This window comes from Peromyscus californicus, unplaced genomic scaffold (assembly GCF_007827085.1).
Source record: "Peromyscus californicus insignis strain IS unplaced genomic scaffold, ASM782708v3 Scaffold_21__1_contigs__length_65335640, whole genome shotgun sequence".
In the NCBI taxonomy this organism is placed as follows: domain Eukaryota; kingdom Metazoa; phylum Chordata; class Mammalia; order Rodentia; family Cricetidae; genus Peromyscus; species Peromyscus californicus.
In genome coordinates, this window is record NW_026294514.1 from 62,155,515 (window position 1) to 62,177,061 (window position 21,547).

Sequence of the window (21,547 nt, forward strand, 5' to 3'; positions counted from 1 at the left end):
CTCAGGGAGGTGGGAAGGTGTTGTGTAGGCGTGATTTATACATGGGGATCCCGGTGACTTCAACTTAGTATCTCAACGCTCTCCCAGTAGCCCAGTGCCTTTGTGGGTCACTCACTTGGTCCACTGGACCAAGACACAGGAAAGAAGCACCTACAGAGTGTCTACCTTTTGACAGTGTCATATCCTGTTTTCATTTATAAGTACGTAGGGCTGCATCTTGGGCAGCATGTGTGACTCATAGGCCACCGACTGGAGAAGGCTGCAAGCATGTTGGAAGACTACGGCATTGACAATAAGGGGGCCATGGCAGCTTCTCCCATGCCTTGAGACAGGGGACACAGACCCAGTAAGTTCTGGGATTAGGAGGGCTGAGAAGGATTTAGAATGTGGGGGGTTCTTGTACTAAGCCACCTGTGGACAGTGGCTTGTCAGTCGGGCTGCAGTTCATAAAATGACCAAATAATGGCAGGTCCTGTGCGAGGCTGGGGAGATCCAGGGATGTGTCAAGCTGCCTGGGAGACTCATGGGCCACTGGGGCAGGCAGGCCAGACCTTAGGATGTGTCCCCAAGAGCCAGAGGAGGGGAGCGCAGGAGAAGGAAGGACTGGGGAATGAGTCCTATTTACTCTGAGGCTTGTCACCATCCAAGGACGAGGTTGGGGCTGGTCTAGGGGCAGGGACTTGCTCCTGCTGGTGTGTCACTTGGGCCACCTGTCACGTGGCCGACTGTTCCAAGCAGTCGTCTCAGTGTGTATTAGTACATGGAGGCTGCCCCAGCCCGCACTGGATACCTCTGAATGTCTAGGAGACATCCCCCGCCCTACCAGATGGCTGTGACAGTGCAGTGCGTTTTAGAAATGAGAAGTCAGGCTCAGAAGCCGGCGCCCTGAAGGGCCTCAAGTCCCTCATGTCCGCCAGGACTCTGTGGACACCAGCAGGGAGTGGTGGTGGTACCATCTTCTTCCACCATCTCTCGAATTGACCCCTCTTCCACTGGGGACCTTGTGGGTGGCTTGTCCTTGGTGCCAGACCTGCACTGGGTTCCTGTTGTTTCCCTGCAAAGACTCACTCACTAAACACCTGGGAGACGCGCCTTCCCCTCTAGGGTCCAAAGCCAAAGGTTCCTTTCCACTCCCGAAGCCTCTGGCCTTCTCACTTGCTCTCTGGTGTCCCCAAATGCATTCCTTCAATTTTTTTTTTCACATCAGTGTCTCCGACCTGGCTCCCCTTTGCCAAGGATGAGCAATGGTCTCTATAGTCAGGAAGTGGTGTGAGCAGTGGCCACCTGCCGTTCCTCTAGCCCCTCCCCACTTGCCTTGCCACAAGTGTCATGTCCGGGAGAGGAAGGGGAGGGTGTAAGATTGTACTGTGCCGCCTTCCTACCCACGAAGACTGTCGCTCCACTTGTCTCCTCTCTCCTCTGTGTTCTAGGAGAGAGGTCTGGGAGCCGGCTTGTCCTTCTCTGCAGGGCAAGTCACTTAGGAGGGGTGGAGCCTCCTGGGAGAGTCTGGTGTGGAGAGGGAAAGCATGCGCGTGGGTCTCTTCATTCCAGATGCTTCTTTCTTGCCACCACCTGTGACAAAGGCTGGAGAAGCTAACTAGTGACACCTCCTCCTCAGTCCCCACGGGGAGCCAGATCGAAATGCAGTGTCGATGCTGTACAAATAGTTGTCATGCTTTATGGATCAGTGAATAATAACAAGAAAAAGTCTGGGTACAATCCAGGCACAAATTTTCCCCCCACACAGTTTTAGTCTGTGGCTGGCTCAATCCGAAGATTCTGAACTTACAGACATGGCTCACATCTCATTGATCAAATCATGACGTGACTGCATTGGTTCACAAAGGAGCCTGGTTTGAGGTTGTTGTTGGCACGTTTGTTTATTGTCAACTTGACACAAGCTAGCATTATCTGGGAAGAGGAACCTCTCAGCTGAGAAAAGGCCTCCATCCAGATTGCCTGTACACAAGTCTGTAGGTCATTTTCTTGGTCAATGATGGATGTGAGTGTGAGCCCACTCACGGAAGGCAGTGCCACCCCTTGGTAGATGGTTCTGAATTGTATAAGAAAGCAAGCTGAGCAAGCTATGAACAACCCAGTGAGCAGAGCTCCTCCATGGCCCCTGCTTCAGTTCCTGGCTCCAGGTTCCTGCCTTGAGTTCCTGGCCTGACTTCCATGTATGATGAACTACAACTGTAAGATGAAATAAACCCTTTCCTCCCAAGCTGCTTTTGGTCGTGGTGTTTTATCACAGCAACAGAAACCCTAACTAAGACAAGATGCTCCAGAGGTTCATGGGAAGTTTTTTTAAAATTTATATTATTATTGTGATTACATGTATGAGGAACCTACACATGCTATGGCCATGGTGTGTGTGTGTAGGTCAGAAAGCAACATTTCTTTTGTTTGTTTTTGAGACAGGGTTTCTCTGGCTAGCCCTGGCTGTCCTGCAACTCTCTCTATAGACCAGGCTGGCCTCAAACTCAAAGATCTACCTGCCTCTGCCTCCTGAGTGCTGGGATTAAAGGTGTGCGCTACCACACCTGGCCCAGAGAGCAACATTTTCCAATGTGTTCTCCATTCTGCGTTTATTTGGGTTTGGGGAAATTAAACGTGGGTTGTCAGGCTTTCCTCGCAAGAGCTTCTTCTCACTGAGCTTTCTCACTTCCCTTCCGCCATGTTTTCAACGCCTCCTTTATTTCTTGGACTTAATTAATTAACTTTGGGAGACACAGTCTTGTGTAGCCCAGACTGGCTTCAAGCCAGCTGTATAGCTAAGGAACAAGCTGAGCTTCTGAGCCCCGTGCCTCTGCCCTCTCAACTGCCAGGTTTACCAGGCTGGGTTTGACACGGTGGTGCTGGAGACCAAACCCAGGGTTTTGTGCATACCTGAACTGGTGGGGGAGCTTTGCTTCATGAGAAAAGGAGTAATAAATGACAGGCTCCTTTCCTGCCAGAACATAGATGTAAGGTATGGGGCTGTGGCAGCCAGCTCCCAACCTGAGGCAGCAAGCCTGAGTAACAAGGCCAGTGAGATGTGGCAGTCAGTCTAGGTGGTAGCCAAGAATTTGAGTCTCGAGCTGCTTTTTATTTATTTATTTACTATTGACAACTGAGCCAGCCCAACCGTCGCTGCCTCTGAATCCTTACTACGTGAGGATAAGGACACCTGCTTGCTTAAGCCATGCTTATGACTCATTGCATTTTGTCCTTGAAGCCTAGTTCACTCATAACTGATGTGCTATCCATTGAGAAGACCGGTGGCCCTACTGGACTGGGGAGTACAGGCTTACCCAACTGCCTCCTGGGAAGCTGTTGGATGAATGTGACATCCTGGGCCACAAGGAGACGGGGTTCTAAGTCAACCATGGAGGACCAGTCCTGACAGCTCGTCAGCACCCTCGGTTGAGTATGGCATTTGGGGGTTGTCACCTCTGGAGAGTCCACAGTCTCAGCTGGAACAAGGAGGACTAGTTGGTGGCCCTGCCGCCCACAGTGCCACCATATGGCAGGGTTCCAGGAGTGCCACTGAATGGCCCAGAGACGTAGCCAGTAACGGCAGCTCTTCGTGTATAGGAATGGCTGGATAATTCTGGGGAGTCCTGGACTCCCTGCTTCTCTGGTGTGTGTCGGGCCAAGCTGCTCTTCCTGAACTTCACCTTGAGTTTGTACAGTTTGCTCTGGATGCAATTAGGGTTGGTTTGGGGTTGAAATGGGTTTTCCTTTTCCTCAGCCACATCTCAAGATGCAAACCCTTACCTGCTGCAGTCAGGACCAAATGGCATCACCACTTCACTGTGATGAAACAGACTGAGCTGTGATAACCTCGCATCAGTACAACAAGGAGGCAGATAACGGGGCCACTCTCTCCTGTCCGGGCTCCTCTCTGCCACAATGATAGGCTAGGATGCAAGAATCCTGGGCACAAACCCCTCTGACTGTGTCCTGCAACCCAAGCCCACAAATGAGGACCAGGATAAGAAATGACCCTTGGAGTTCCCTAGGTTTCTGGAACACAGGTACTTTTACCCCAGCAAACACACTCAGTGTTAATCACAACTTGAGAACGGGTCTGACTGCATGCATAGTGCAGATGAGGACTGCAGCTAAGGGCTGGGGTGCAGCTGACTGATGGGAAGGCTCGCCTCCGTGCAGGCCTGTGGGTTCCACCCCCAGCATCGTAAATCCCAGCACTCGGGAGGCAGAGTCAGGTGGATCTCCGTGAGTTCGAGGCCAGCCTGGTCTACAGAGTGAGTCCCAGGACAGACTCCAAAGCTACACAGAGAAACCCTGTCTCGACAAAACAAAAACAAAAACAAACAAACAAAAAGACAACTGGGTACACATTCAAATTTGAGCTTCAGACAATTCTTTATCATAAGTGTGCCTCAAACATTGCAAAGCAGCCCTGGTTTGGGGAACCTGGGGACAAGGAGGAAGGGATGCCTTAGGGGAGCTGGGGCCTGGTGCTCTAAGATATGTGTGACTCAGGCTGATGGGGCCTTAACTGATGCCAAGCATGACCCTCCCACACCAGTCCCCAGCTTCTCAGAAGGACCCAGATAGAAAGACCAAAGAATCAAGGGCTGGCAGATGACACTCAGGACAGTCCCTCACTATATACAACCTCCTTCCCCTGGGGACTGGAGACGGGGTCCCCCCTTTCAGCCCCGGGTGGGCACTGGGAGCCTGAGTTTGAGGAGCAGGTGGGGCAGGAAGGCACAGAAACAGGAAGCTCAGTTCTGACCTGCCCCGGAAGGGAGCAAGGCGGAGAAGCGGCTCAGGCTGAAGGACCTTCCTGTGCTCTTCCCAAGAAGCTAGTCCAGTGTCAGCTCCCTGGCCCCTGAGCAAGCCCCTTGCCTCTCCCCCATCCCTGGGGCCTCCCTCCCACCATGTCCACTCTCAGCCCATCTCAAGTTCCCCCTCCTTTATTTGGAAAGGAATTGCTCCTGGGAGGGGCCCTCTCTCTACCATGACCTCAGCCCAGCACACGGCATCAGTTAGGCCCAAGCTCACGGCCAGGAACTAACTGCTGATCTCAGACTACTGTCTTCCTGGCTGCCCACTCATGCTCGCTCTAGATGAAGCGCCTGTCCTGCTCATCATAGGAGAAGGGGTCCCCGGGGAAAGGCTGGGGTGGGGGCTGGTTGTAGACACCCTGCAGGAAGATCCAGGCTGTGCCCACCACCATCACGGGTGTCACCACAAACAGGCAGAGACGGTCCAGTGTGCGGGCCACCTGGTTCCAGTTGTCCTTCTCCTACAAGGAAGGCCAAGACACCATGGGGTGAGGGAGGTCCTCAGACTGCAGGCCCATACCCCCAGAAATGGAGGCACATAGACTTGGCTTTTATGTGTCTGTGGGGGCCACCTCAGGCTTGCATCAGCTAGGGTTAGGACAGGCTGCCATCACTCCCAGTAGGGGCCCAAGACATTCAGGGCTGTTTCCAGCCATGTATGAACAGGGTATATAATGCAGAACTGTTAAGAAGTTGCTGGTGGGGCTGGAGAGATGGCTCAGTGGTTAAGAGCACTGGCAGCTCTTCCAGAGGTCCTGAGTTCAATTCCCAGCAACCACGTGGTGGCTCACAACCATCCGTAATGAGATCTGGTGCCCTCTTCTGGCCTGCAGGTGTATATGCAGACAGAGCACTGTGTACATAATAAATAAATAAATAAATCTTTTTTTAAAAAAAAAAAAAAGAAGAAGAAGCTGCTTAAGAGTAGACAACCCGCCGAGCGGTGGTGGTGCACGCCTTTAATCCCAGCACTCGGGAGGCAGAGCCAGGCGGATCTCTGTGAGTTCGAGGCCAGCCTGGGCTACCAAGTGAGTTCCAGGAAAGGCGCAAAGCTACACAGAGAAACCCTGTCTCGAAAAACCAAAAAAAAAAAAAAAAAAAAAAAAAGTAGACAACCCAGTATGGCTGCCTTTGAAAGGTCTGGGGCTGGGCTGGGAGTGTAGCTCAGTGGCACTGTGCTTTCCCAGCATACATAAAGCTAGTACCACAAAAGTAGCATAATAATAAAATCAATATAATCAACACCTGACATGGTCTGGAGTATCTTAGCAGAAAAGAGGGACCCTAAGAAGTACTTAGAATGTGTCCTGGTGGGGTAGGGTCATATGTCTGTTTGGGCCCCCCAGCTTGTGCCTCACCCAGTGTGGGGCTGTGGGGTTTCATGAAGGGGTTCTGCCTTCCTGGGAGAACATACATCAAGGGATCCTCACCCATCATGCATCTCTTCATCTAAGTGGGCATATGAGGCATGAAGTGTATGGGGGGAAGACAGGATTCCCTTGACCGGTATTCCGTGGTGAGCCCGGGTCACTCACCTCATTGTAACTGTTTTGGTTCCTCATGTGGTTGACGATGAAGTTTGCCCCATCCACAGCTGGCTTCAACTCGCTGAAGAGCTCCTGCTGTGCCTGCTCAGAGCTTGCTGGGGGCCTGCCTGTAGACATGAGTCAGGGGCAAGGGTGATGCCTATCCACGCCCACTGCCCACACATGGGCCCAGCTCCAAGGCTACCAGAACTCACGGGCTGTGGTGAGGCGCCGGGCCAGCCCATGGCGCTCTGACTGCTTCTCAAACATGAGGTCACTGCGGGACTTAAGGGAGAAGTACTCCTCGGCCTTGGAGATGTACCCCAGGGAGCTGCTTCTCCGGATGGCAGTCCTGGGGCCAGGGTCGTCCTCTGCTGGGTGGGACATGTGCAGGAGCTTGGGCAGGATCTCCAGGAAGAACTTGAGCAGTCAAGGGGACACAAGATAGGCCATTTCACAAGTGTGGAGTGACTTTTACACATCTGATGTCTCTGGTTGCCACATACAGCTCCCAGGCTGACCCCATCATCTGTTTCCCAGATCCCCCACTGATTGGCATGAAGGATGCTGTCAACTCTCCCTCATTACTCAGACAGAGCAGAACTCGGTCACTGAAAATAAATATTAAAAACAAAAAGCTGAGGGTGGGGATACATACCTTTACTCCGAGCATTCAGAAGGCTGAGACAGGAGAATTAAGAGTTTGAGCATATGTTTTTTTTTTTCTTCTTGGTTTTTCGAGACAGGGTTTCTCTGTGTAGTTTTGGTTCCTGTCCTGGATCTCACTCTGTAGACTAGGCTGGCCTCAAACTCACAGAGATCTGCCTGGCTCTGCCTCCCGGTGCTGGGATAAAGGTGTATGCCACCACCACCACCGGGCTGAGCATACACTTTATCACAGAGCCACACCCCAGCCTCCTCCTTTTCCTCCCTCTCCTCTTTCTTCTTCCTCTTCCTCCTTCTTTTCCTTTTCTTTATTTGAATCAGGGTCTCCTGTATCCCAGGTTAGCCTAGAACTCACCACGTAGCTGAGAATGACCTTGAACTTCTGATCCTCCCTCGAGGATTATAGGCCTGTGTCATCAGCTGGGTTCACATTCAGTATTGGGCCTTGTGCATGCTAGGCAAGCACTCTACCAACTGAGCTCTATACCCATCCCTCCTCTTTTTACAAGCTGTATAGTAAGACCCTGTCCCAATAAATAAAAGTCCGAATGTTGCCGGGCGGTGGTGGCGCACGCCTTTAATCCCAGCACTCGGGAGGCAGAGGCAGTCGGATCTCTGTGAGTTCGAGGCCAGTCTGGTCTACAGAGCGAGATCCAGGAAAGGCGCAAAGCTACACAGAGAAACCCTGTCTCGAAAAACCAAAAAAAAAAAAAAAAAAGTCCGAATGTTGAGCTCTCCCTTCAAGCAATTAAAGACAAACGCTGTTGAAGAGCTAGAGCCATCATCCTGAAGACGACCTGTTCCAGAAGAGCCTGCTGGCCGGGAGAGGCTTAGAGCAAAGACAGGCTTGTTCCAAGCACCCTGTCCTCTGTGTCCTCACCAAAATTTCTGCTTCATTTTGTTTTACTTTTAAAATTGCATTTATTTGTGTGTGTGTGTGTGTGTGTGTGTGTGTGTGTGTGTGTGTGTGTGTGCTCATCTCTACCTCCTGCAGGAGTTGGTCCTTTATACCCTTTATACCATGTGGTCCTGGGAATCAAACTCAGTTGGTCAAGCTTGGTGGCAGGTGCTCCAACCCACTGAGTCACCTAACTGGCCCCTTATTTTTTTTTTAAAGTTTAGTGGAGCCGAGGATCGAACCCAGGTCTGCGTTCTGCACCACAGGACCACAGTGCTTCTGCGGTACCCCTGAGCATACTCATTGTTCCCAGCACTCGTCCTGGCCAGGACTCGGTTTCCAGCTTTAGGCAACGCTCACCTTCTTGACTCCCTCGGACAGCACATGGGTGCTGGGTGTTCGGAAGTGGATGTTGAGCACGATGACACAGATCACTACAACCATGGTGACCAGCACCATACCGAAGAGCAGGAACCTGAGGGTACACACCATGCCTGGAGCTGGGGACTAAGGGCCAGGGGCACGGGCAGGGCTGGGTATGGGCAGGGCGATACTCACTTGCCTACCAGGGGGATGGCCATGGATGTGGCAGGCAGCCTCTTGGAGATAAGCAACAGGAAGACAGATTGGGCCAGGAGCACCGAGATGGCCACTGATGTCTTCTCTCCACCTGGAGAGGAAGACCTAGCTGGAAGCTCACACTTCCAGTCCACAAGGTCCCCCCATGGCAGGGCCCTACTGTTCACATTACCATGATGAGTATCATAGAGTACAGCATCCTGTGCCTGGGTTCAAATCCTGACTCCACAGCTTATTAGTTGAGAGATCTGGACAAACCCTAATCTCAAACTCCCTGTTTCTCAAAGCATTTCAAGCATAAAATTAGGTAAGTGATCAACACGAACTATATGTTTGCCCAGCCCCTGCCACTCAGAAAGTTCCCAGCCATCCCAGTAGAACCCCAACATGCAGTTCCTAAACCAAAGGCCAGCCAGGCCTGCCTGCTATTCCTGCTGAGTTATACGCAATGCCATCCACAGTCATCGTTCCTCTCACGTGAAGAGAAGGGCAGGGCTGGAACGCCTGTGCTAGGTGGCCTAGGGAGAGACTGCCAGGGAGACAGGGAGTGGGACGTGAGGCTCACAGTCGCCTGGCAGGTAGAAGACCAGGTTGATCATGAAGGAGATGAGCACACAGGGTACCAGGATGTTGATGATGTAGAAGAGAGGCTTGCGGCGGATGATGAGGTAGAAGGTGATGTCTTGGTGGTTGGTGCTGTCCATCGGGACACTGGGGTCCACATTGACCTTAGCTGCCCGGTGGACTATCTCCCATTCACCGTTCTCTGAGGGATGTATAAGGACAGCGTGGGATCAAGCTGGAGGAGGGAACCCATGGGGCCAAGGACTCCTGGGATAGAATGAAGGGCCAGGGTGGAGCAAAGCAAGCTAGGGTCTTGTCTGAGGGAGCTGAGGCATGGAGGAGTCGTAGGTACTGTGGGGTCTGTCTCTGGGGGTTAGACTAGCAGGTTCAGTCTCTGAGGAAGAAGTTTTCCTTTGTGACATTTCTGGGGGGTTCTTTTATGGTTTTTTGTTTGTTTTGTTTCTCTCTCTCTCTCTCTCTCTCTCTCTCTTTCTCTCCCCCTTGGGAAAAAAACCCAGAAGCTGAAGCCATACAGGGTTCAAATAAGGAATATATTTTGGCTTAAAGGTATCACAAGGGTCTGGAGAGATGGCTCAGCAGTTAAAAGCACTTGGCAGCTCTTCCAGAAGTCCTGGGTTCAATTTCCAGCACCCATATGGCTGCTCACAACAGTCTATAACTGTAGTCCCATGGGACCAGATGCCCTCTTCTGATATGCAGACATACACGCAGATACATAAAATAGATAAGTAATTTTTTTTAAAAAAGTTATAACAAGTCAAAAGTAGGTTGTGTGACAATTAAAGATAAAGTTTTTAAAACTCACTGTCAGGAGCCAATGAGATGGCTCCATGAGTTGGAAGGTGTCTGCCAAGCCTGATGACCTGAGTTCAATCTCTGGGACTCCGGAAAGGAGAGAACTGACTCATGCTAACTGCCCTCTGACCTTGACACATGTGCCATGGCATGGCTCGAATCCCCCCCCCCCCGCAGAGAGAGAGTAAACAAAATATAATATATATATGTACACACACACACACCCCCGCCCCCCGCAGAGAGAGTAAACAAAATATATATATATATATATATATATATATTATATATTATATATATACACACACACACACACATGCTCTCAGTCCTAGAGTTTGCAGTTCAGGCTGGTATCATGGTATCACTATGTAGCCAAGGCTGCCTTTGAACTCATGATCCTCCTACCTTGGCCTCTGAAGTACAAGGATTACAGGTATGCACCACCACACTGGCTTTTCTTCCCCCCTTGTTTTGTTAGTTTTTTGAAACAGGTCTTGGCATGCAGCCCTGGATGGCCTGAAACTCCTTGTGTAGACCAGACTGGCTTTGAAATTGGGCAGCTCTGTTTCTGCCTCCCAAGTGCTGAGATTACAGATTACCATGCCCTTTGGGGTCTGTCTTCTAGGTTAAAAACCAAAGCTCCAACGCCATTTCTTGGCCATTCTTCCTTGGCCTAGATCTTAGGGAGAACATTAGATGTGTATAAAACTCCCATCTAGGATTTCCCAACCCTGAAACTGAAAGACTCAGGTTCTTCTTCTAGACAGGGCTGAGCAGGGAGCCGCACAGAGCTGAGCTTGTCCCAGATGCAGTCTGTGGTGGCCTACATCCATCCATGGGACCCCCAGTCACATCTCCAGGCTCTCTAGGTGCAGGAAGGCCCGATCACCCCTGTATCAGCCACATCCATCCTCAGAGACCCTGCCATATTCACAACTATGTCCTGAATGTGTTGAGGGTAGTAGTGATGAGAGGGTCCCTGCTTCCTTCCACTCTGACTCTGGAGTCTCTTTGGGTCAGTAAATGTAGGTGTGTAGGCTGTGCTGGCATGCCGTTCCTGCCTGTACACACGTTGGTGTCCTAGCTGTGAGTGTGTGAGGTGTTGGTGTGACTGTACATCCACAATGTATGTGTCTTCAGGGCCAGTCCACCATGGTGTCTGAAGTACCTGTGAAACCCTCAGGGTCAATGATAATCCATTCGATGGGGTAGATGCGGCCATCTTCTTCCTCCTCCTGCTTCAGGCTAAGTCTGATCTCCTTGGCTGTGTACTTGAGTGAACTGGAGAGATCAGTAGGCAAAGAATGACCATGAGTCTCTGGATGGCACTTCTGGAGGCAGAGAGGGGAAGGCTAGCTGGGGAAGGCCCCATAGTCTGAGAGGATTCTGGTCAGCATGGGACCAGGGCCTCTGCCTGAGAGCATTTCATTCACCACCTCCTGCCCCTGGCAGGGTGCTCTGGACCGAGAGACATTCAGGTGGACGCACCTGAATTTGAGGGAGCAGTTCTGCCAATCAAAAGGAAAGTAGGTGACCGAGATGGGGCAGGAGGAACGGAAGATGGATGGTGGCAGCCAGGTCACAGAGCCCGAGTTATAAACGAGCACATTGCAGGCGAAGGAAAGCTGGAAGGAGCCGTCATTGCTGTGGGGTGGGGACCATGGTCACTGTGTGCCCTGGGCAGTCAGGAAGGGGAGGAAGGGAGGGCAGGCAGGGTCGGAGGTGCAGGCTGCGGGGCACAAGGAAGGGGAGCAGGATGAGGGAGGGAGGTCTGGGAGAGCTCCTCTCAACTTGTTCTCCAGCACAATCTCCGGCAGCCACACCATGTCGGAGGGCAGGCGCAGCACAGTGATGTTGCCGAACTCTTCAGCATCCCACTGTAGCCGGCTGTCTATCCAGGCCTGGAAGTCCAAAAAGCACGTCAGAAGTGGGCTCTGCACTGTCTACCCTCCCCAGTGGTCCTCACTTCTCTAGGGAAGCTGGAGCAAAGCCTGCGAGTTGGGACAAAAGAAATTTGGGGGAGACAGGTAAAGAGTGAGACCTCAGGCCCGTCACCGACAGTTGTGTAGGATGTGTATGACACCACTAAGGAACACAATTTCCATCCTGGGAGGCTTCTTTTGATGTCATAAACTCTACCAGTTCTGATATTTTGATGAGAAGAGTGACTTCTAATGCAAATAGGGGCCGATGGATTAAGGTGGACACCTTTAATCCCAGTGGTCAAGAGGCAGATGCAAATGAATCTCTGTGAGTTTGAGGCTAGCCTGGTCTACATCATAAGTTCTAGGCTAGCCAGGGAAATAGGGACAGAGAACCCTGTCTCAAAACAACAACGAAGCAAGTCAGGACAGAGTGACAATTTTAGCACAGGGGAACCCTAGTCTTCTCAGATATGTCCTTGGAGTTAGCAGAGGCCTCGCTGGGCTCTGTTTGTCAAACTCTCCCAAAGGAGTGTCCGCAGGAGCTTGTGGATCCCTAGCAGAAGTGAGCACAAGAGGCCGGAGCCTTCAGCAGGGTGTCCTTACGTGATCTATCCACACGTTGGTGGTGAGGGTCTCCTCCACTTCTTTCTGTAATCAGATAAGAGGGCTGTTGCCAAAGCTTCTCACCAGTCTTTCACCCAAACTCACTCACCAGGCATCTAATCTGCCTGGTTCCAGGGGACCATGGCATCTGGAAGGGCCAGTGCCTGCTGGAGCAGTGAATAGAGGTGAGTCGGCAGACTACCAAAGCAGAGGGCCGAAGGCTGCTGCGGGGAGTCCTGGGGGAGCATAGCGACCGGCAGAGACAGTGGATGGCAGAGCTGCTGGCTTTGAGTGGCTGAGGACTGTGATGCCATCCGGCCTGGAGAACACTCAGGCGTGTCTCATGGAAGAGGAGCTGGTCAGCCTAGAGCAACCATCCATTGTCTCCTTCCTCTGCCCGGTCTGTCCCATCCCAAATGGTCCACTCACCAGGGAGATGAGGTTGGAGAGGGTGAGACTCAGGGCGACATCCACTCTGTCCTCCTTGTGAGCTACCGGCCGAAGGTCCTTCTTGTAGTCCTTTTCCTTGAACAGGTGCTGGATCAGCCGTTGCTCCTCATTCAGGCCCCAGCTGCCTGGGAGGGTCGGGGAGAGGAACAGGGTGCTGGTCACTGGACCCAGAAAGGAAGCTTCCCTGTGGTCCTGCTGGGTCAGGGCAGAGCAGAGGGAAGCCAGCTGCTCCCTGGGAGTGGGGTACCTGAAGTTAGGAAAGCCTGAGTGGGAGTGGGAATTAGGCATAATTTTAGGGAGGGCACCATGCAGTGGTGGTGGGGGGCAGGTGGGCATAGAGAGTCCCCAGGAAGGGAGTCATGTCCACCCTTACCACACACAACAAGGGCAGCCAGCAGCCCCAGGATGGGCACAGGCCCTGCCATCCCCCACCTCTGACTGGAGCTTATGTCTTCCTCAGCCTGTTGGCTGTGGAATGGAACAGGTGCTGGGCCGGCTTGGGGGTTTGGAAAGAAGGGGCCGGAAATGCAATCTGATACTTCAAGGCTGGTGATGAGGGGGTGGGGCTTGCCAGCTAGAGCAGGATGCAAAGATCCCAGGTTGGGATTGTCACAGAGAGCTGGGAGGGTGGGGGCTGGGAGGGTGATGGAGGGTAGGGACACATGGTGTGTGTGTGTGTGTGTGTGTGTGTGTGTGTGTGTGTGTGTGTGTTTTTGCACACCGCACGCTGGTAGCCATGGATAGTGTGGTGACACAGGCCAGCAGCTGCCGCTGGATATGCCGCTGCCGTTAGCATATCAGTAGCTGCCCTGCTCTAGCTTCTTTTGTGCATATGGTATATGCGTATGGTATGTGTACACGTGTCTAGTGTGTATACATGTGTGTCTGTGCTTGTGTGCGGCCTGTGGAGATCAGTCTATTGTCCTCCATCTCATCTGTTTTTAAATAGTCTATTAAATATTTGTGTGTGTGTGTGTGTGTGTGTGTGTGTGTGTGTGTGTGCGCGTGCACGCACCCCACAGTATGTGTGTTCGGAGGAGAACTCGCAGATGTTTCTCTCTTTCTGCAGAGGGTTCTGGAAGTGAGCTCAGGTTATGTCAGGCCTGTAAACCAAGCCCTATGGCCAGTGAGCTGTCTTGGTAGCTCTCTACCTTTACTTGTGAATTTTTTGTTTTTAAAAATATTACATTTAAGCCGGGCGGTGGTGGCGCACGCCTTTAATCCCAGCACTCAAGGAAGCAGAGGCAGGCGGATCTCTGTGAGTTCGAGGCCAGCCTGGTCTACAGAGCGAGTTCCTGGACAGTCAGGGCTACACAGAGACACCCTGACTCTAAAAACCAAAAAAAAAAAAAAAAAAAAAAAAACCACAACAAAAAAACCCATCAAAACCCAAAAACAAACAAACAAGCACGTGTTTATTTATTGTGTGTGCATGCCTGCATGTATGTGTGTGTGTGTGTGTGTATTTGTTTCATGGCACATGTGTGGAAGTCAGAGGATAATTTGAAGGAATTAATTCTTTTCTTTCCCCGTGTGGGTTCTGGCAATCAAACTTAGATTGCCAGGCTTGGTAGCAGGTGCCTTTACCTGCTGAGCCATCATGCCAGCTCATTTCTTTTCTTATTTATTTATTCATTCATTCATTCATTCATTCATTTATTTATTTTGGTTTTTTCGAGACAGGGTTTCTCTGTGTAGTTTTGGTGCCTGTCCTGGATCTTGCTCTCTAGACCAGGCTGGCCTCAAACTCACAGAGATCCGCCTGCCTCTGCCTCCCGAGTGCTGGGATTAAAGGTGTGTGCCACCACTGCCCGGCCATTTCTTTTCTTTATTTAATTTTAACTGAAGGTCCCTTACCTTCCCTGCTCCCATGAGTAGCCAAGACCAAGGGAAAAGGGAGGGGGACCCACTGGGCAAGGAGGGGTCATTCTACAAGTTTCCATTCACACACTGAGTTGGACACACCCAGAGTAAACACTGTGGTTAGAAGTTCACAGTAGGGATAGATGCTAAAAGAACACAACTCATCTTCAAACTGGGTGCCTGGGGCATCCTCATCTGCTCTACACAAGACAAAAGGGTTTGCAAAAGCTGGAACAGTCAGGAACGGTGGGAAGCCGCTGGTCTGGGGTCAGGAATACTGTTTGGCAGTGGGGTGAAGGGATGCCCATGGGGTCTGGCAATGGCAAGAAGGGCGCCACCTGCAATAGCCCCGGGCAGTTCTGGGGCTGTTCTTTGTTCTAGGCAGGGGATTGGAGGTGATGCCTAAGGACTTGCCCTCAGGGAGATGACACCCCTGTCGCTGTCACTGCCAGGGAGCAGATGTCCTTGACGTCTTTGGACTCATTGGTTGTACTTCTTGTACTTCCTGGTGGCAGTTTTGGAGCTGATGTGGATCACTTTGCTTGCATGCAGGCACAGTGGCAGTGCTGGTCTGGCAGCATCTTGTCATAGGTTTGGCCTGCATCACCTGCCACATCTCTGTGCCCTCCCCCAGGATGGTGTCCTCGTCCTCACTCAGGCAGAAGAGCACAGCCTTGCTCTCCGCTCCCCCTGGCATGATTTACACACCTTCATGTCACTGATCAGCCACTTGAGACGGCCCCGCCAGAAGCCACGTTTCCGGAAGTGAGAGGGAGACAAGGAAGCCACAGAAGGACCGAGGCCCTGTAGCTGCTGCTGGGATCCAACTGCACCCCTCCACCTTATTTTTCAAGACAGAGCCTCTTCCCTGAACTTAGAGCTCGCCTGGAGCAGCTAGAATGGCCAGAGGCCTCCTGAGATCTGTCTGTCCCCACCCACTGCCCTTTCCTCCTCCAGGGTTGGGGTGACAGGTGGGTGCTGAGGACCCGAACTCAGATCCTTGTGCTTTTGTAGCACTTCCCCCACTCATAGCAATCCCCTTGCCTCAGTTTCCAGAGTGCTAGAACTGCAAGCATGGACCATCACTCCCGGCTCCCTCCAGATTCTCTGTCATCTCTGTTAACTGCTTCCCGGGGGCTGGCCCCTGCTCTTCACCCATCTAATGCTCTTCCCATCCCAATAAAGCTCCAGATTTTAATGTGGATTATAAATAACATTTATTAAAGCAGCTGTGAGTGTCTGGTGACACATTTGGGAAGACATGTGAGGTACAGGACCCCCACTCTATCCACACATACAAGATCAATTGGGATAGTGAGAGTTTGTCATAGCTCCTACAACCTCCTTAGCCCCTGGGGACAGTGTGACCTTCACAGGGCTTCCTGGCTCAAGTGACCTTCACAGGGCTTCCTGGCTCAGTGAACAAGACGCTGGAGTTGGCGGTGGTGCCCCATTCCTGGCTTCTGTCCCTGTCCCACACCCATCCAGGGTCCCTGGGGCTCTCCTTCTGTCTGGAAAGCTGAGCGGAAGGCCTTCAGAGCCTGCACTAGCAGCCGAGGGAGACTATGAGCCAGTGTAGAAGGCTCCAAGCCCACCAGGCCACTGAAGACTACACGCTGGTCCCCCAAGCCGGCCCTCACCCAAGCTCTGAAGAGCCCTGTCAGTGTCTTGGAGCCCAGATCCGCCAGCACCTGTAGAGGGAGGAGGTCAGGACCCAAAGACCACTCCTGAAGGTTTTTGACCTAGGGGCCATTCCCTCCTCCTAGAGCCTAGGAACCCACTTAGATCCTAGGCCTCCCCCTTCCTCCCCCCGCAGTCCCCCTACTTGCCTGATCAGGTGGACATCCACTTGAGCCCTTTCTCTCCTACCTCTCTACCTCCCCTCTCCACATCCACCTGTTATCTATCCCAGGTCACCACCCCCCAAAAGCTGAACCTCCCAGTCCCTTTGCTGCACTGGGCTCCAGTCAGGTGAGCCTTCCCAGCCAACTGTGAAGGAGCTTGGGCAGCCTGAGACCCTACCTCGTGAAAGTTCATGGCCAGTTGCTCAGCCGGGATCTGTAGGATCCAGGCGTGTGTTCGCTGAATGGCTGCCAACTTCTGATGCAGGGGCTCCAGCCCAGGGCAGCCTGCAAGAAGGGGAGGTCCCCAGACTATCAGACAGCAGAGGGTGCTAGGGATGGGCATCCCAGGGCCGGCAGCCTCAGCGGGCTCCAGATGGGGAAAGTGAGGCTGGCAGAGATTCCGTGGTCATGCAAGGCAGAGCGTTTCTATCTGACACTAACGAGGGCTCAGTCCCAGGTCTCCCTAAAAAGTTATCTGTTCTCTCAGAAGAGAGGGAGATAGCGAGTCTTCTCTGTTGTCATTTGGGGCTTTCTAGCAGACAATCCCATCGCCTCTCTAGAAGAAGGCCGGCAGGGGGCGACATTACCCTTTGTTTCCGCGCGCCGCTCTGGCTTTGGCTTCTGGAACCAGGTTTCTGCAACTTGAGATCCTAGGGGAAAGCTACCGAGTTAGGGTTCACGCCTCGGCGAGGGAACACGACTCCGCGACTCTAGGGGCTAGGCCTGCCTGGGGCCCACGGGATACCTGAGTACAACCGTTGTTCGCGGGCATTGTGGCCGGGAGACTCCCGGAGCGACGAAGCGGAGCGAGCAGCCGCGGGAACTCCACGTTGCAGCCCCGGCCGGGTACCGAGCAGCTCTTGCGCGCCCCGCAGCAGGCCGAGCAGTGTGTGAGCCAGAGACCGCAGCTCTAGAGGGTGGGACAAAGGTCTGAGCGGTCGTCCCAGGGTGGGGCCTGGCCCCCTACCCCGACCTGGGAGAACTGGACTGACCGCACCGCCGCCGGCGCTGCAGACACTGTTGGAGAGCCAGGCGTGCACAGGAGCGCTCGGACCCTGGGCACAGACGCGCATAGAAGGCGCAGAGCCCCGCGGCATCCACGGCCGGCTCCTCCTCCCGGGGGTCCCAAGTTAGAAGTTCTCTGCAGCTAGGCTCGCGAGTGGAGGGGGCCGCTGCAAGCAGATGACAGAGCACCTCTTGTCACTCATCCTCAACTCCTCCAGAGAGAGCAGCGGGATGAAAACCCGGCTTGTCCAGAACAGTCTGAAGGACCATTGCTGCCAGGGGGTACTCACCGCTCATCTGCTCCTGCAGCCAGTCTTTGAATACTGCCACACGGGTGTAGACCCCAGGCTTCCCTGGCTCCCCACAGCCATCCCCCCAAGAGGTGACTCCAAAGAGGACCTCTCTGGGGTGCGGGCCGGGCTCGGAACAGGTTAAAGGGCCTCCGGAGTCACCCTAAGGGACCAGAGCCAACAAAGAACAATGCATTCACCATGCCTCTGTATTATACCTGTCTCATACCTGGCAGGGAAGGCGGCTCTGGCCGCTTTTGTGGTTCCCACCTGTTTTCATTTTGTTAACGAAGACTTAGCGGTTGGTAGGAACTATCAGCCAGACCCTAAAGAGAAGAGGGCTGTCTTGCCAAGAGGAGAGCGCATCCAGCGCCCCCTGTCAGTTTGAGTTCATACCTGGCATGAGTCGATGCCCCCGGCCAGGTAACCAGCGCAGAGCATGGTGCTGGGACGCAACCCAGGTCCCAGGGCCTTTTGACAGGTGTCTGCACTGAGCAACGGGACGCGGGCCTCCCTCACCGCCTCGGACTCGGGTCCGTCTACAGGAAAGAATGTAGGGGGTCCGGGTTTGGAGTGCAGAACCTGCTCCTTGAGATGCCCCCACTTGCCCTCTTTGATCCCCGTTTGTGAGCTGGAACATCATCCCAGCCTCCCCAAACTCCACCTCCTTAGCTCACTTTTATTCCCCTGCTGGCTTGTCCACCACCACTTGCAGTTTTCCAGGCCCTAGCTGGCAATACCTTCGAAGAGGGCCCCCCAGCCTGCGATGGCGCAGGGGGTGCCGGCAGGAGGCTCCCTAGAATCCTGGGGTAGGCATACGGGGCGCGCTGGCCCCTCTGGGCTCACCGGCGTCCAAAGCTGTACCAAAGCCAGGTCATTGTGAAAGGTCTGCGGGTCAAACTGGAAAGCAGGTGGCGGTACAAGGTCAAGGAAGAGGATTTGGGGTGCTGTCCCCAGCTCCGAGGACACAGGGCGTGTCTTCTCACCTTAGGGTGGGGCAAGATGCGGTTCACCTGCACTTCCTCCGCTTGCTCCCCCTGGGACCCCTCGGCTAGCGTTACAGTCCAAAGAAGCTCATTCGAGGCACTACAGAGCAAGCAGAGGGTGACAGGCATCAGGGACACAGGTGCTGTAAGGCCCCTTGGAGGCCCAGCCCCTCGTGCACGCGCACCGGGCAGTGATCCTGCAAATGTGACTATTGTGGTCCTAGGGGCAGAGAGGGAGGCCTCGGAAGGGGAGGCTCCTCAGAGTGGGAGAAGACACGGTATGGTGCCCTCCCACCCTGGGGGTCCCCCCACCCCCCGGCAGCCGGCATTTTGAGGTTCAGGGCTGGGAGCCGGCTTCCGCCTGGGGGCAGCAGAGACCTGCTCTGCTGTGCTTTGGCTCATGGGTGCTAGACTCCTTCCGGATTGGGTAGCCCCGCTGGGCAGGTGCCTGGGATCTCGACGACGTACCCGGAGAAGCAGTGTGCAGCCGTGAGCACCCAGGACGCAGCCACCAGGACGCCGCCGCACAGAGGCTGCCCCCCAAGTTGCAGTCTTACTAGCCAAGGCCAGGACCCGGATGGAGCCGTGTTGCCCCCGACTATACGGCTGTGAGCCCGAGTTACGTTGGCAACGCCCTGGCGCCTTTCTCCACATGGTCCTAGAATGGCAGAAACAGCGTCGTGAAGGAAAAGTTCCAGCTGTCTTCACATCGAGGTCCACCTCGCTCTCAGCCCTGCTCCTTGGAGCCTTTTAGTCTCACCTGGCTCGGGTGGGTCCCTGAGGAGGGCGGCTTGAAGTCTGGGCCGTCCAGAGCCTGCTGAGAAACAATCCTTTGATCCTCACTGCCGCCCTCTTGCGGATCCTCCATCCTGTGCTGGGTCTGAGCCTAGTCTCTCAACCACTCCCCTCTAGCACACAGGTACCATTTGAGCAGCCCTGGACTCGACCACATGAGCCCACACTGTCCCCATCTCCCCGCTGTGCCTCGAGTTTGGCATACCCCTTCCCCTTGGACCTTCAAAACCAGTCTGACCCCAAGGGGGATGGACCCTAAGAATAAGGGGTGGGCATGGGCGAAAGAGTGAGTCCCCTGGAAGAGCGTGGGTTTGCTGGGGCAGGGGTGGGGTAGCACTGTAGTACAACCTTGGCATTCGTGCAGTCTGTGCTGGATCTCCATCAACACACGCCTTATGGCCCACTGGGCACTCCTCTGGGCAGCCTGCAGTGCCTGAGTCCCCTGGGCAGACAAAACTGCTGAGGACACGGGACACAAAGTCACATCTCCTTGGCAGAGAGTCTCAGTCTAGCCTTCCTGAACCCTGTCTAGAGAGACCGTGGGGAAGCAGGGTAGGTTCCTGGAGCACGGGGATGTAGAGACAGGGAGAGGGGGCTGGGCCTCAGAGCAGGGCAGATGGTTCCCGCTGCTCAATTGAACTGGGCTGGAATCTCTGAGAAATTTCTTTCTTAAAGACTTCAGAGGAAAGTCATTGCCCACTGACACCCAGGATCCATCTTTAGGATCTTGAGGTATCTGTCTTTAGGCCTGAATCACCAAGGCATGGAGCCCTGGATCTTCCAGCTTTGCTGACTCTGGAAGCCCTTGGCAATGCCTGCTGCCTCTGCTTCCTGGGTGAGGCCATCTGCCCCCTCCTTTCCTTCCCATATTCCAGCTCCAGGCCCCTCCTCCCAGCAGGTGGGCTTGGAAGGGCCACGGGTTCTCCTAAGTGCGAGTGACAAGCTCATCTTCCTTGCCCAGGGCCTCATTTCTTCTATGCCCCTCCCATCCCAGTGGCTTCCTCAGACCAGCCCGGCTCACCTTGCAGGGTGCTGGGGGACAGGCGCATGTACAGTGGATGCCCATGGGCAGTCTGGGAGTCTGGGGACAGTAGCAGCAGCAGCAGCAACAGAGCCAGCAGCATGGTGACCTGGGGCCAAGGCAGGAGATCCCTGTCCTCTTCCTGAAGTGCACCCTGTCCTGTGATTCTTCCCAGGCTCAGGATTCGTGTCCTTCAAACCACTCGGTCCTGTTTGTCGTCTTACAGTGAATTACCCATTTCTAGTGGTCTGCACCTCACCTGGCCCTCACCTCCTGGGAGCCCTCAGGGAAATGGTGCTAGGGGGCTATATAGAGGAGAGAAGGGGGAGTGTGTGGGAGGGCAGCCAGGCCTGGGCAAGGGAATGAGGTAGTGGGCTCGACCCTCACCTTTGAAGTCTCATTGTCCCAGCTCTGAGTCCCCCCACTGTCAAAGCGGCCCTTGTTCCTGCGGCCGCTTCAAAGGGGCTGAGATGGGCAAGAAAAGCTGACAGTTGGGCTGGGGGCCAGGCAGAGGGAGACTGGCCGGCAGGGGTTGGGAGGGGGGAATCCCCATCTGCTTCTGCCCCCCTGGGGAGTTCACCTCTATGCTGGGGGCAGGCACTCTTGGAGGGAGGAGAGGGATAGGGGTGGGTGTCCTGGGCATTCTTACCCCCTAAGCAAGCCGCTGAACTCCCAGCCCCCTGCCCCTAATTGCTCGTCAGTGTCCCCTCCCCCGTGTGGCCGGCCCTTTCTAACGATGATCAAAGCATCCTAATTTGCCCCGTAATTGCTGCGCTGGGGTAGTGGGAAGAGGCAAAGGCGGCAGATGAAAGGCCCCGCTGTGGCCCAGTTCAGGGAGCGCAGGGCCCAGCGGCTTCAGAGTCTCTCCCAGATCCCTGTCCCTGCCCGCTCAGTCTATCCAGCATTGTTTTCAGTTGCTG

At 54.0% G+C, this 21,547-nt stretch overlaps 3 protein-coding genes across 6 annotated transcripts; all 3 read right to left on the reverse strand.

Annotated features, from left to right (window-relative positions):
• Nucleotides 1–4,428: 4,428 nt before the first annotated feature.
• Chrnd (cholinergic receptor nicotinic delta subunit) lies at nt 4,429–11,950 on the reverse strand. The gene is made up of 10 exons (XM_052749335.1): nt 11,942–11,950; nt 11,637–11,746; nt 11,334–11,507; nt 11,014–11,126; nt 9,034–9,234; nt 8,448–8,559; nt 8,250–8,364; nt 6,541–6,745; nt 6,335–6,453; nt 4,429–5,260 (listed from the first exon to the last, which is right to left on the reverse strand). Exons 1-10 carry the CDS (start codon nt 11,948–11,950, stop codon nt 5,078–5,080), a joined length of 1,341 nt encoding a protein of 446 aa, XP_052605295.1. The 3' UTR covers nt 4,429–5,077.
• A 405-nt stretch (nt 11,951–12,355) lies between these two features.
• On the reverse strand, nt 12,356–13,248 carry LOC128117446 (acetylcholine receptor subunit delta-like). Its single transcript, XM_052749336.1, has 3 exons — nt 13,197–13,248; nt 12,803–13,086; nt 12,356–12,418 (listed from the first exon to the last, which is right to left on the reverse strand). Exons 1-3 carry the CDS (start codon nt 13,246–13,248, stop codon nt 12,356–12,358), a joined length of 399 nt encoding a protein of 132 aa, XP_052605296.1.
• Nucleotides 13,249–15,891: 2,643 nt separating this feature from the next.
• On the reverse strand, nt 15,892–20,918 carry Prss56 (serine protease 56). 4 transcript variants are annotated; one of them, XM_052749308.1, is made up of 13 exons: nt 20,628–20,918; nt 19,955–20,062; nt 19,572–19,628; nt 19,280–19,469; nt 18,812–18,911; nt 18,566–18,725; nt 18,222–18,364; nt 17,826–17,988; nt 17,523–17,702; nt 17,276–17,440; nt 17,118–17,180; nt 16,709–16,815; nt 15,892–16,377 (listed from the first exon to the last, which is right to left on the reverse strand). In XM_052749308.1, the coding sequence occupies exons 1-13, from the start codon at nt 20,728–20,730 to the stop codon at nt 16,102–16,104; spliced, it is 1,815 nt and encodes a 604-aa protein (XP_052605268.1). In that variant the 5' UTR covers nt 20,731–20,918; the 3' UTR covers nt 15,892–16,101. The 4 variants fall into 4 exon arrangements, with proteins under 4 accessions (XP_052605268.1, XP_052605269.1, XP_052605267.1 ...); XM_052749309.1 differs by having other exon boundaries at nt 19,572–19,625; nt 19,955–20,065; XM_052749307.1 differs by having other exon boundaries at nt 19,955–20,065.
• Between the last annotated feature and the right edge of the window lie 629 nt (nt 20,919–21,547).

Excerpts from the sequence above, each read along its gene's own strand:
- Chrnd (XM_052749335.1), bottom strand. Across the intron at positions 9,235-11,013 it reads TGACCCTGAGGGTTTCACAG|AGAACGGTGAATGGGAGATA; the intron begins GTACTTCAGACA and ends TACATCCCTCAG. Across the intron at positions 6,746-8,249 it reads TGTCCGAGGGAGTCAAGAAG|TTCTTCCTGGAGATCCTGCC; the intron begins GTGAGCGTTGCC and ends TGACTGCTCAAG.
- LOC128117446 (XM_052749336.1), bottom strand. The coding sequence starts at position 13,248 with ATGGCAGGGCCTGTGCCCATCCTGGGGCTGCTGGCTGCCCTTGTTGTG. Across the intron at positions 13,087-13,196 it reads GGCTGCCCTTGTTGTGTGTG|GCTTTCCTAACTTCAGGTAC; the intron begins GTAAGGGTGGAC and ends ACTCCCACTCAG. Across the intron at positions 12,419-12,802 it reads TCTCCAACCTCATCTCCCTG|AAAGAAGTGGAGGAGACCCT; the intron begins GTGAGTGGACCA and ends ATCTGATTACAG.
- Prss56 (XM_052749307.1), bottom strand. The coding sequence starts at position 20,730 with ATGCTGCTGGCTCTGTTGCTGCTGCTGCTGCTACTGTCCCCAGACTCC. Across the intron at positions 18,726-18,811 it reads GCATCTTGCCCCACCCTAAG|TTTGACCCGCAGACCTTTCA; the intron begins GTGAGAAGACAC and ends CCTGCTTTCCAG. Across the intron at positions 16,378-16,708 it reads TGGCCATGAACTTTCACGAG|GTGCTGGCGGATCTGGGCTC; the intron begins GTAGGGTCTCAG and ends CTCCCTCTACAG.